Source organism: Leptonotus elevatus, chromosome 10, assembly GCF_054856555.1.
Source record: "Leptonotus elevatus isolate MCC_2025b chromosome 10, RoL_Lele_1.0, whole genome shotgun sequence".
Taxonomy (NCBI): domain Eukaryota; kingdom Metazoa; phylum Chordata; class Actinopteri; order Syngnathiformes; family Syngnathidae; genus Leptonotus; species Leptonotus elevatus.
Genome location: NC_141248.1, coordinates 12,883,851 through 12,897,706, shown reverse-complemented (window position 1 = coordinate 12,897,706; position 13,856 = coordinate 12,883,851). Strand labels below are relative to the sequence as shown.

Genomic DNA, 13,856 nt, shown 5'->3' with positions numbered 1-13,856 from the left:
CATTGGCAGGTTATTGTACAAATATTTTCACTACATTTAACTCACCTGACATTTGACCACTTCTTTAAAAGTTGTCCTACAAAAATTTTGAATTCATGAAAACTCTGCAGATTTAACATTGAACACAACCTAATGAAAAATGTACAAACCTTCAGGGGGACATTGTTGTTTAGTGACCAATAAATTAAAGGGGGACTTGAGTCGGATTGCTCCTTCCTTCCACGTAAAACGAAGCAATAAAGGAATGATAGTTTGCTGAGTCAAGGGGATGTGTCATTTATTTAATGTGTCGTTGCCCACAGGGTGGGCATATGCTAGAATACTGTGCAGTATGAAATGCAGAAGTTGCAAATTGTTGAATATCAAATCGATCACTTTGTTTGTTTTAAATCTCAATTTTAAAAAAAACTCCTATTTCAATATCAGCCTTGTGACTTTTATCTTCTGTTATTGATCACCACAGCAAGTCACTCGATTTTTCAGTCAGTTCCTTTTCAGTCAGTTTCAGTCTTCCTAACGCAAGCTACCCATTTTTTCACTTCCTCAGACTACCAATTTAGATAAACAGCGCCTCTGGTGGTTGCAGCCAAGTAGTGCACGCCATTTTGCCTAAACTCAAATTATGATTAACATTCTTATTCTGTATTCCTGCCATGTTAACAATACATTTTTTCATTACCATGGCCATCCCTCAGCAGAACCACTCTGATTCATTCTGTCAGCATTGCAAACATGTTGTATAATGTTAGGTGTGTTAAACAAGGGGAAGAAAAGCACTCTGGACACTAAGTGAGATGATTATCCTTTATCTCCAGCTTCCTCTCTGCCCTCTCGTCTCATGAGAGGAGCCATCTATCTCCTTCTCATTCGCCCCCACAAATGGACCACCACTCCACCTAATTCACCCAATGGAGAGATTGCAGACCCAGAACAGATGAGATGGAGCAGGCAGTGGTTCTGAGGCACACTGCAGTCCTTCGCAAACATGAGCGGGGAGCTTACGAGCCGAGGTGTGTCTTAGTTTGAGCTTTCGGGGGGAAATGGTGTATTTAAAACAAATTCGAGGTATATCATTCTTCACACAAAACAGGATTGAAAAATGAGAGGAAATCAGCGTGCAACTGATTAATTAATTCACTGCCATTGACGTCAAATATTAATTTTAACTATTTCTATTAGTTTAAATTTTTTTTACTCTTTTGTTAACAAGAGTATAAAAACCTATATTTTTTTTATTGTACTTTTAGAACAGATATAAAATTTGCGATTAATCGTGAGTTGACTCGTGAAGTCATGCAATTGATTACGATGAAAATCATAAATTTGATATCTGTTCGAGATGTACAATATTTTTTTTTCTTTTAGGTTTTCATAATCTTGTCAACAAAAGTGGGAAAAATGTTAAACTAATAGAAATAGTTCAAATGAATTTTTGACATCAATAGCCGTCAATGGCAGCGAATGAATTAATGGTCTGAGTGAGACATACCAATGCGAAATTTGTCACTTTATTTGGTGGCATCATAACATCAAACAAAAAAGTAGTGTAGAAAGTTGACAGCAAATCATTTATCTCGCTTTGAATTGTTCTCATTAGCATATATTTGTTTTCATTGAGTGTCATTTACACTTCAATGCAAATAAGTGACATGCGATGTTCAAACATACTGAACGTGCACGTGGACGTCACATCCCTCTGAAGGCCTGGAGGTGCTGGTCGTACTGGTCAGCGATTTCCCGGGCGGTGTCGAGCTGCTTTTCACACCACATCACCAGAGCCTTCTGCAACATCTGCACGTGAGCGCTCTCGAAGTGCTCAATCTGTAACACAAAACAAACCACTCTGACTCACAATAAAATTCATATATGTTCTAATTAGGGGTGATTAAAATGTTTCATTGTAATTAATCACATGACTTATAGTTAACTCACAATTAATCACAATGTTATATAAGTTAACTCACGATTCATCACAAATGTTATATCTGTTCTAAATGTACAAAACAAATGTACAATAATTTTTTTTTAAGTTTTCATACTCTTGTTAAAATATATTATAAAAGTAGAAAAAAGGTTAAACTAATAGAAATATGGCTGCATCTTTTAGTCATTGGTACAGTAATAATTCATTAAATTGAGTTAAAATTACAAAGATGTAGGCCCACTGTACTGTAAAAAACGAGTGATATTGATTTGTGTTGTCATTCTTCTGCCACTAGATGGCATCATTGCATTTGCAAGACATTGGTGAGAGCTCAGTGCATTTTTCTTTTCATATTAAGAGCTATCTAATCTTTAACATGAAGTAACTTGTGAAATTCTGCATTTTTTTAAATTGTAAAATACAACTTCACCCTAGTCTCCACAAATATATGCATTATTATTATTATTACATTTATTACCACAAAATTTTGACATAGATGTGTCTGCTGCGTTGAGGCTGGAATTATACAGGGTTTCCAAGTAAGGGGCAGTCATTAATCACACATTTAAAAAAAATTGTGGCGTTAAAGGAACTTTTAATTGACTCAAAATAAACACACTAATTTTGACACCCGTAGTTCTAATAGGGCTGATTATGAAGAAAATATTAATCATGATGAATTTGGTAATAATTGAAATAATGATTAGGACAATCTTTTGTTTTTTGTTTTTTTGTACAAAACAAGAAAATGTTTAAACATGTAAAAAAAAAAAAAAATTTAAAAGACAAATACATTTATTTTAAACATAATTATAATTATTTTAAACGTAATTATGCAAGATCATTTTGGACCAAACAAGATTTATTAAATTTGTCATTTTAAAATAAAAAAAAGGTGCAAATATATACATTTAAACAACTCAAAATTTGTATTATAATGATCTTTTATTCCTATTTACGATTATGCCGATTTTGTCATTGTGGAGTGTAATAATTGAAATTGTAATTGAATTTTGATTAATATCACAGCCCTACGTTCTAATATACAACAGGTCAAATTTAGGTGATTTACCTCATCTTTTGACACTTCACAGACTTGCTTAAACTCTGTCTCTGATGCTTTCTTCACCTCCTCCAACTGTTGAACATGAAGAGTGGGTCGTAATTAGGCAACAACACCTTCAACATAAACAGCATATATGCCCGTAAAAATAAAGGAGCCCTTTTTCGACGTTTTGCCACGTTTGTACAAGCACTACTCTACTGACACCTGCTGGTCAAATGTTGTCATTGTCCTACATGGACGAAGATACTCACAAAGGCCTTCTTGACTGGTTTGGCCTTCTCTGCATTCTTTATGGCAGTTTCTAACTCCACTAGTTTACAGGTCCTCCTGAAAAGCATCTCCTGAAACGAAATAGATCAGTGTGACTTATTAAAACCAAAGAGAAGTTTATAATTTACACATAGATATGTGACATACTTTTTCTGCTTCCTGATAGCGTGACTCCAGATCCAGGGCAAGTCCGAGAGTGCTCACATCATTGTCAGCAGTATTTGTCATACTTTTCTACATGTCAAAAACATTTCAACAAAAACATTTTTTTCATAATGACCATATATTGTGTGTGTTTTTTGGCTAAAAAGGTAGAAATTACCTTCATTGTCTCAAAGATGTCTGATAATTTTACACAAATCCTATATGAATAAAGAGTGCCGAATTAGGCCATCTTATTTTTTAACCAAACTTTTCAATGCAAAGTTTCACGTGACGGTCTTGAGACCAGTGCAGTCTTACTTAGAAAAAGACGCTTTGTCAGGATCATCATCTGATTCCACACACAGATGCAGGGCAGCTGCAAAGTGCCCACAGGCCACTGCTATTTCTGTACCAACACATGATGGCATCAAGCATGAAAACAAGTGTCAAGGTGGATTATTAAAGAATTATTAAAAAAATAATAATAAATCAAGCACAAAATTTTGTTCCACTACATTTTTTTTTAAAATTCACCTAAAATACATCATTTGAAATAAATAACGGGTCTTTATTTTATCCCCACTTAAGGTAGATGTGTGTCATGATCTTACTTTGCTCAGTTAGCACCACATCCAGGAATTTCTGCAGGAAAGTAAATAACATAAACAAAAAGAAAATACATAAATAGTGTATCTGGCTGTAACTTACATCCACTGCAGTTTTAGTGCTGCCGGTTAAAGAGAGATTGAGGTCCCGTTTGGTTTGAAAGAACTCATCAACATCCTGCAAAGGCAATCAAAGACACGGTTAGAAAAACACAGTTTGGCTGAGATGCTTTCAATTCCATAAGAGTCCAAGTTGAGAACCTTGTGGCCTTCTTTTCTCATCTCTTCCACAGCTTGACTCAAACGATTGAAAATGTTTTTTCTGGCTCTGTGTCGACCTGGCGGCTGCATATATACAAGCAGAATTACAGCATTTTACCGTGTATGTTATTGATTCTTACACCAGTCTTGGTAAAACAGAATTCCTTTTTCAACAAAAGTGATACTGTTTACAACAATAACAACGTTTGTCAATGTGGTTACCATATTTAGCTCCATAAAAACTAAATATTAGAAACTGCTCTCAGTATGACATAGAGCAGTTAAAGACAAACACTTTTATAACGTTGAGTGTTATTATATTTGTAATTATAAATCCACACTTTTGTTTGTGTAACGTGAGGGTCCGCTGGTGGTTAATGGAACACTCTTTATAAAATGAGAAAGGAGTATGGAGACGGATTTTTTTCAGGTACAGCTATTTACTCGTCACACAAGCAGCTACAGCGCAACACTTCCTGAACACTCATCAGCTGACCAACACTAACCAATCAGGAGCCAGCAAACTCCAGCTAAAAACAAGTGAACCAGAACAGCAGATTTAACACGTCAATTCAGCCACTATTATATATATATATATATATATATATATATATATATATATATATATATATATATATATATATATATATATATACAAATATATGAATGTGTAAATAATAATTATTGAAACATAAATGTATAAGTAAATATATATTTAACAAATTAATTTAAATCTTAATCATTTCTAAACCTTACACTTGTACTTATGCTGACTGGATCGTGCAAGTGTAGTAGCCTACTCACTTCAGCGCTGGTGAGAAAGATCGCCAAAGCTTTGTTTTTTCTGAGTAGTTTGTGTGCTGCCACCTGGTGGAGGAAGGTCTCCAGTGCTGCACAGTATGGCCGCAACTCCCCCAACCCCAGGAAACCTGCAGAAAGCCCTTTGCATTCATGTACTGTACTACTTCAAGAGAAGCAGCTAGTAGGATGCTTTGAGGATTTTTAGTCCTATATGTGAGCATCGTCCAGATTTACTCACCAAGCTGTTTCACAGCTTTTGCTGTTACGTTCATCTGCGCCTTTGCAGGAAGTGGAGGAAACTTGGTGGGGAAAATAGGAAAATGATTTTACAATGACTCATTGTTTTCAAAGACAATGTTGAATGTTTGCTATTGGTTTAAATATTTTGTGCCTTTCATGGAAATGGAAGCTACATATGACTTGACAACATGTACACATGTCACAATACTCAAACTGGTGTCAGTTTCCAAAAGTGTTGCACAATAAAAAATATACTTGATATGATTCTGCTGCATTGACTTAGGAAAACACAAACGTACTTGCCGTCTTGATTGTATTTATAGCTATGATACTCTGAATGCAGATAAAAGGACATTTGGAAATCAAGGTAACACTGACTATGACTCCTTGTATCCCTGGCACATCCTCCTGAGTGAACAAGCTCTGCTGCAGCCATTCAAAGTCCTCATAAGTCCGGTCCACGTGGTACTCCCCGGTCCCAGACAGCTAGCGCCAGTAAGAGAGACCACAACATTAAGTGCACCTGCAGTCCAAGAGCAGTTGCTAAATTCCTTTGTAAAGGTAATTTTGGGCTAACGGCGTAACACTGTCAGAGCAGTATTGATTTAACAATGTTTATTATTGTACTTGCAGTTTGTAGAGGTGTATTATTAACTCATTCACTGCCATTGATGGCTATAGACGTCAAAAATTAATTTGAACTATTTCTACTAGTTTCACATTTGTTTTCGACTTTTGTTAACAAGAGTATGAAAACCTAGAAAAAATGTTTTGTACATTTAGAACAGACATAAAATGTTAACTATTGAAATCATGCGATTAATTACAATTAAAAATGGAATCGTCTGACGCCTCTAATTTTTTTATATTTTCTTTTTTAATTACTAAATTACAATAATTTTTTTCTAGGTTTTCATACTAAAAGAGTCTCTTGACCAGGGTTGAAAGTTGCCCATGACTACGGCCCTGTTCCAGGCCCACAACCCATTAGCGCAAAGAAAACAAAGCCTATCTCCAGATATTTGTTGTTCAACAGAAATGTCTAGGACAGCATCACCAGATCGAAATGTGCCGAGCCAGCACGACTTTTATTTGTTTATTGGCGTTAACGTATTGATTTTATTGACCTTGTAGCAATCAAAAGAAGTTGCTAAAAATGTGATCATTTCTGGTGCAGTTATGTAATTTTTCTTACTTTTTGAGACACAATTAGAAAGGTATATCCATCACCATCTTGCAGCACCTCTGTAACCTTAATGCTATGACCATGGACACTCAGAGAAGGCGCCTCTTCTTTCACCTCTTCCTGTCAAATAAAATTTTAGTTAAAATGTAAAATAACTCCTGAGTGAATCAATAACTATTAGTATTCTGTTTAACAGTAAACCTACTGTCCACATAAGCTCCCTGGACACATTAACTGGTTGTCACATGACTCTCGATGTTGTCATAAAAGACCATTTTGAGGAACTTACCATCATCGTCAAATCTTCTGAGCTAATGTGTTCAGCCTGCTTTGTTTCCTGCTTCAAAGAATGCCAATAAGTCCTTATTTGCGCAGGGGGAAATGTGCATTAAAACTCTGAAGATCTTGTCAGCTGGCTGCAATGCGCTCAAACTGCAACTGCTGAGAAGGCACAGGATATCCTTTGGGGTCAAAGTGCACGCTGCCTTGATGTGAAATGGAGTACAACTGTGCCAAATCTAAAGTGCTGGCCATGGGGAAAAAGGAGTAAATGGTGTGTTAGTCAGTAACTCTGACTTTCGACACACCCACATGGGAGAAGGGGGCATGGCGGCCCAATCAGTGACCTGTAAAGAAGGGTTGAATTTAGAAGAGATTCAATAAAAGAGGCAGTACAATAGAGCTACTGATGACAAAACACTAACTTAAGAGTTCAATTCGACTTTATTATTGCAGACAATGCAGTAGCGGATATTTAAAAAAAAACACACACACTGAAATAAAGTTTAAAAAAATACTCATCCCAAACAGTGCGAACCCTCCTCATCCTCTGCATCATGAAAGAAGCTCCAGTGGAAGACCATCTCACCAAAAAGATTGTGGACGTCCCAAAAAAACAAAGAAAAAGCGCTCCTCGTCCTCTTGTGTTCAGTCCACAGACGCCTCGTTTTTCAGGAAGGCGTCATGGCCCAAAGTGTCATCATAGAGCCACCTTCTCTTCTTGTTGCAGAGCAGCGAGTACGCTTAGGGACAAAATGGAGGGAAAACAACAATCTAAAGTTCATGCACAAAAGGCCTTTTATTTTCTGTTTTTTGTTGTTGTTCATTGTTCCGTTTAAATATCATTTCTGAAATACCTTTTTGAAATCCTTTACAGGGGTAATCAACCCCCAAAAAAGTATTTATCATATTATGTTGCATTTTTCCACTTACTGTCCACTGAAAATGACATCACCGTTGCTCAGTGCTCAGGTAACGACCAGTCACGGCTCAGATTACTAATGTCACATGACCTAATTCCGAAAACAGGTGAGCTGTGATTGGTCATTACCTGAGCCCTGAGTGAGAAACTGTCCTTTTCAGGCCACAAAGGCAACGTTAATCAGAGTGCTGTGTTTAGACTAGTGGGCACAAGCAACTTGTACAAAAAAAATTTGGGTTGACTTCCACTTTTTAAGATGGTGCTAAAATAGAAAAGTAATAATTTGTGTCAATCTTTAAGGGGATTAATCTAAATCTTTGTATGTTGGGGTGGAGCTAAATTTAGCCTTGGGTGAGTGAACGTTACAGTCTAAATTATTTCCAAATCAAATCTATAATCTATTCCTTTTTAAGGGTAATGTTGTAAGATGGGTATGAATAGATATTTATGAGTTTTGGAAGCGTAATTTGTGGCGTGTATCTATGCTAATATATAGGCAATTATCAACATTTTTTATAGGGTGTCAATTACCTTGTGATTTGTTGCTATTTTTTATTGATTTTTTTTTTGCCAGGTCTCGTTATTTTAGTGGCTAAAATGACAGGGCGTGCAAATGTGTTTTTTATCAGGGTGGTGCATAACGGCAAGTTTGCGGAAAGCCTTTTTTTTTTTTAATATATATTATTATCTGGCCTTCACTTGCTGTTGGCTCCACGTCCAGTATTTCGTAGTATTTTTTCTGATTAGTGCTGTGGCTGCAGACAGCACTTGTGACAACAAGAGTAGGAGCACACCGGCTTGTGCTACCATGTTTGGACGCAAACGTTTTCTTATTCTTATTATTTAAAAACGAACAGCTGCGTGACTTCTATTGTGTACTCCTAACTGACCATCGAAACTGTGTGTCTCAGTATGTTGTCGTTTGACAGCTCAGGGGCTTTTTAGTACAAACTACGCCGCATACGAAAACTTATTTCAGAGCAGTTCATCATTTGTGCCACTGGGGGCAGAAATGTACGCCCGTGCTTTGGGGGAAAGGCAGAAGAAGAGCTTTCTTCTGGGTAGTGAAGAAAAACAGAACAGCACGTAGGCCTCAAATGACTTTAAACTCCAACCTGGTCATTACTACGTAAAAACATCGTTTTGAGTTAGCGTGTACCACAGTTAACCCGTTTCAGCGTGGCGGAGCCCTTGCTTTGATATTCTGCCGGCATCTATTTGATTTGGTAAGATACTTGGCAAGCTAGCATCTAGACTTGTCTAGCTAATGTTAGCAAAGCACGAGCTAACAAGAACCAACGTTGATTGTACGAGAACTAGATGAATGCAACAATTTTACATGCTTGCTGAGTTATGTCACTAAGAATCTTAACTTGTTCATATGTTTGATAGCGCTTCTCGATGTCCATGTGCATGATGTTATTGTAGACTTTATTTATTAACAAAGGTGCCAAACTTGTGTTTATCACGGGCCGCATCGTGATGTTTGCCCTGACGGCGGCTGGTCAAGACAGTATAAACCACATATATGTAAAGTCACGAGGAGTGTAACTAGGATGAAATTCACGGTTCGGTTCATCTTAGGTAAAGCTAGGGAACTTTTTTTTCCTTTTTTTGCGTAACGAGGGCGGATGTGATTTTTGGATTGTGGATATTTTTGTCGTGACCGGCAACTCCCCTGCTAGTGTTATTTTGCCGTGAAAGGCTCTGATTAATCGTGACGGTGAGGTGAAGCATCAATACTTTCAGTCGATTGTGCCGGCAAATGTACTGACATTTCATTAGGATTTGTTTACCGGACGGTGCCATCTAGTGGTCAAAAGACCAATTAATAAAAGATGCAGAATGAAATAAGATAATAGGCCGTGACAAGACGCCCATAAGTAGTAATATTGAAGTTTTAGCACTAGGTGTGTAGTGCAAATACGGAATAAGTAACACTTTAATCATAAGTAGCCTAGATTGTGGTATAAATAATGAGTTAAAAACTGTTCAAATCTATGACTGATCAAACCAAGGACACTAATAAAAGAGCAATGCTTTATCAACTGCGCCAGCTGAATATCTTCCTTTCAGTGTGGCCCCGGTGTTTGCTGTGTTCAGAGTTGTGACAGGACTTGTATCTATTCTCCATGACAACCCTTTGTGTCTTTTTACGCAACAAAAAAAGGTCTGAATTCTTTAATGTTTGTTTTGCAGGCTTAACAGGGGAAGGCTGGAGCCAAGGGAAAAAAATCAATCCATTACTTCTTCCCTACGCATGTAAAAGGTCACCAGGGCATTGCAGATCTCAGACACATGAGTGCTGTATTCTCCTCATGCCTGATCGGGACGGCTCCTACCTGTCAGGTGGGGGTGGGAGTGGTGGCAATCTGAGTGAGGAGGGAGGACAGGGCACTGCAGAGGGCAGAGGGGGGTCAGGAGGGGGTGTTGGTGGCATGGGAGGAGGAGGGGCACTAGGTAATGGCAGTGGTTGTGGGAATGGAGGAGCAGCAATGCAAGGCGCTGGACTGACAGCAGACGGGGTGTGCAGGGATTTTATTCGCAACGTCTGCAAGAGAGGGAAGCGTTGTCGCTTCAAGCATCCCGACTTTAATGAGGTACCAGACTTGGGGGTGCAAAAGAACGAATTCATCTTCTGCCATGATTACCAAAATAAGGAGTGCCTGCGCGCCTCCTGTCGCTTTGTTCATGGATCGAAAGAGGACGAGGACTATTACAAGAAAAATGGAGAGCTGCCACTTGCACTGAGAGGGAAAGTCGCAGCACGACTTGGCCTCTCCCCCACGGATCTGCCACATAGCAGAGGGGAGGTCCCAATTTGCAGAGACTTCTTGAAAGGGGAGTGCCAGAGAGGCAATAAGTGTAAATTTCGCCATGTCCAAAAAGACTATGAATATGAACCTGCCAGGGTCGGAGCGAGTGGTGTTATCGGACCTGGCACAAGTGGAATGGTGAATGCTGGAAGTGGCATAGTTGCTGGAGGGAGCGCAGGAGGAACCTGTGTGGGGATTCCAGGACTTGTGGGAGGTGTGAGTGGAAATAATATGATGGGGATGGGCTGCCCAAGCTTGGGCGTTTGCAGAGATGCGAGCCTCGCAGGAGTGGGGGGCGTTGGTGCGGCGGGAATGAGCGGCTGTCTGGCAGTAGGCACCTCAGGACAGAGGCGCCCACTGTCGGTGTACGACCCCTTACTTGAGAGTGGGCTCTTTGACTCTGCGACCCTGGACAGCTCACTGGAGCAGACGGCCCTCCAGATCAAGAGGCGGCGGTTGGAAGGCCTGCGAATGGCGGACGGCAGCGTGGGCGGCCACTACGAGCTCGGAGTCCAGGCCGCGTTGCCCACACGTCCTGTGGAGTACAGGTTATTGGAGGAAGAAAACAGCATGCTAAGGAAGAGAGTGGAAGAGTTGAAGAAACAGGTTAGAATGAGAGCACTTGGAGACTACTATTGAGAAATAGAGATTTAAAACGAGGGAAATAAATAAATACAAAGTTTAGAGTTTTTTGGGCATCTATTTATGACGAGCTCTGTCATAAATAGATTTCTGTGACTAATTCATGCCCCCCTCCTCCCAAAAGGTTTGTAATAGCCTAAAGATACCATATGATTGTGCCAATGCTACTTTTCTATTGAACGGGTCTTTACCGCACAAACAGTAAGCAAGGTTACGCCGCAAATAGGCGGGCACGCTGTAATGTAGTTTTTCACTATATCAAGTCTTTCTGTTCTAACAAATTGTAATGGGAGCAAAAAAAGAAATCCAGACTAATAAACAGTACATGGCAGATTAGAGCAAATAGGTCATAGATTTTTATTTTTTAGTTCACTAAATGGAAAATATACAGAGTGGGTATGAAAAGTCTACACACCCTGTCAGAGGTGGGCACTTCCGTCTCTCCGTCGTTGGCGGATGCCCACATTTTTTATGTAAGATGGGAAGTCTAGAAAAATACATGGACTAGTGAGCATCACCTGAAGCAGGTTTTCACCCCTTGATTTAATATGGATATTTTTTGAAGGTCCTATTTCCATGTACAGTTTTTATGAGCAAACAAGCAACAATAAACTATCATAAATGTTTTGGTCTCATTGGAAGGGCTAGTGCTAAAATAACGGCAAATGAACCTTTAAATAATATGAAAGTTTGTTTCTACTTCATTTAAAATTGTTAACTAATTACAAAATTCCACCAAAAATTGTGGTGTAAACATGTTCGTCATAAATCGGATTACAACAATAATGCAAACAAATCTGTGGCTTTATCACTTCATGTTTACATGGAACAATTTGTAAATGTGGACTGCACTTAAGTACTGAACTTGTAGACAGTATATGAATAAATATATAAAATATACACATAAATAATAAAGCCGATCGGCCGACCTAAATTGCAGCATTTGCGCTTTGACCAAGAACTACCTCTGCTTCTAATCTGTGTCCCCTCTTCTCAGGTTGCCAACCTGATCGCCACAAATGAAGTTCTCCTGGATCAGAATGCCCAATTCCGAAGTCAGGCTAAAGTGATGACGCTGTCCTCCACACCTGCCCCCACCGAGCAGATTCTGGCAGCCCCGGTGGGCGCGGTCAGCTCATACAATCACAGCATCGCCCAGACCCACACCACGCTGAGCAGCACCGGGCTGCAGCCTCGACCCGTCACCCAGCAGGACCTGGTGGTGCCCACCGGCGCTCCCGCCGCACCCCCCACCAATGTTGTCCCCCCGACGGCGCCGCCCCCTCATCTCAACCCCGAAATCACACCGCTGTCGGCCGCTCTGGCGCAGACCATCGCCCAGGGGATGGTGCCTCCCGTTTCGATGGCGCCGGTGGCCGTGTCTGTGGCGCCGGTGGCCGTGTCCATGACGCAGGCTCTGCCGGGCATCACCATGAGCCATGCCACTACGCCCATGGTGTCGTACCCCATTGTCAGTCAGAGCATGAGGATCACCACTCTGCCTCATATTACCTGATAAATGGCAATAACGCGGCCGGACTGTATTCGGGCCGGAGTGAAAACAAAAAAATGATGTAACAATACAAGAATAGGACAAAATTTAAAATTGTTTAATTACAAGAATAAAGTAAAATAATACGAGAAGAACTAAATGTGTTCATCGTTTCTCTTTTGGTTGATCATTTGACAAAAAACGGAAATATTTATAGATATTTTGATTGATATATGATGTATATTCTCCAGTAGTTTACGACACTGGCTGCTAGTTTCAGACTGATGCCTTTTTTTTTGCGTGGGAATTTTGACACGGGCCTGTTTAAATTACACCAATGTGTATTTGTTTATTCTTGGGAGTTAAAAAAAACAAAAAACATTGTTGAATACACTATAACTTAGTCAGTCAGCTGGAATAGGCTCCAGCACACCTGTGACCCTGAGCAGAAGTAGTACACAAAAATGGGGGGGGGGGGGGGTTGTTTTGTTTTTTAAGTAAAACAATACCTTTATTATTGTTGTGGTATTATTATGGCTTCTTATAATTCTACTTTTTACATTTATCTTTCATGTTGTTTTTACTGATTTGATTTATCAGACTACGGCTCAGTTAAGTACCTGCCGCCCAACACCCCTTCCCCAGAGGGCAGTAGAGAGACTTCTGGCCATTTACATTAGTTTTTGCTAATAATGCAATGGACGTAATTTTTTTTCTATTTTTTTTTTCCTCTGCACCAAAAAAAAAAGTTTGTACACTTGCACTAGACTTGTGAATAAAATTATAAATCGCACACTACTGAACAAGAAGTGGTCATGCGCACGCGCGCACACACACACACACGCACAAAATAAATAGATCACCGGGAGCAAAGCATACCTCAACATGTCTGCCTTTGAGTTTAAAGGGTGGAGTCGCATTGTATAAACTTTGTTTAATACGTTCTACTTCCACCGTAGCACGACATCCGCCTGTCTCAACACACATGAATTAATGCCGGTAAATTGGATTAGGTTTAAATAACAAAAATGCGTTTTGTTTTTTTAAAACATTTTGTGGTTTGACATGCAAAATATTGAGTGTAATTCTACACAATTGCAACGGGAAAAAAAGCTACGCATTAACATCGGGAAATTTTGAGTGATACGACTACTTATAGCAATATGCATAATTGAAAGTCTTCTCCAAGCTGCAGCAGTTGTTCCAAA

The 13,856-nt window shown here is 39.4% G+C and overlaps 2 protein-coding genes across 4 annotated transcripts; one reads left to right on the top strand and one right to left on the bottom strand.

Annotated features, from left to right (window-relative positions):
- Positions 1-1,413: 1,413 nt before the first annotated feature.
- On the bottom strand, positions 1,414-7,373 carry LOC147167131 (sorting nexin-6). Of its 3 annotated transcripts, XM_086087433.1 has the most exons (15): positions 7,315-7,373; positions 6,787-7,123; positions 6,507-6,617; positions 5,690-5,797; positions 5,310-5,370; positions 5,075-5,199; positions 4,271-4,354; positions 4,113-4,187; positions 4,016-4,046; positions 3,723-3,810; positions 3,583-3,622; positions 3,408-3,494; positions 3,242-3,331; positions 2,997-3,062; positions 1,415-1,821 (listed from the first exon to the last, which is right to left on the bottom strand). In XM_086087433.1, the coding sequence occupies exons 2-15, from the start codon at positions 6,790-6,792 to the stop codon at positions 1,687-1,689; spliced, it is 1,107 nt and encodes a 368-aa protein (XP_085943559.1). In that variant the 5' UTR covers positions 6,793-7,123; positions 7,315-7,373; the 3' UTR covers positions 1,415-1,686. The 3 variants fall into 3 exon arrangements, with proteins under 3 accessions (XP_085943556.1, XP_085943559.1, XP_085943558.1); XM_086087430.1 differs by lacking the exons at positions 6,787-7,123; positions 7,315-7,373 and adding an exon at positions 6,703-6,736 and having other exon boundaries at positions 1,414-1,821; XM_086087432.1 differs by lacking the exon at positions 7,315-7,373 and having other exon boundaries at positions 6,787-7,311.
- A 1,371-nt stretch (positions 7,374-8,744) lies between these two features.
- zc3h10 (zinc finger CCCH-type containing 10) lies at positions 8,745-13,446 on the top strand. The gene is made up of 3 exons (XM_086088093.1): positions 8,745-8,924; positions 9,898-11,120; positions 12,154-13,446. Exons 2-3 carry the CDS (start codon positions 10,017-10,019, stop codon positions 12,670-12,672), a joined length of 1,623 nt encoding a protein of 540 aa, XP_085944219.1. The 5' UTR covers positions 8,745-8,924; positions 9,898-10,016; the 3' UTR covers positions 12,673-13,446.
- The last annotated feature ends 410 nt before the right edge of the window (positions 13,447-13,856 follow it).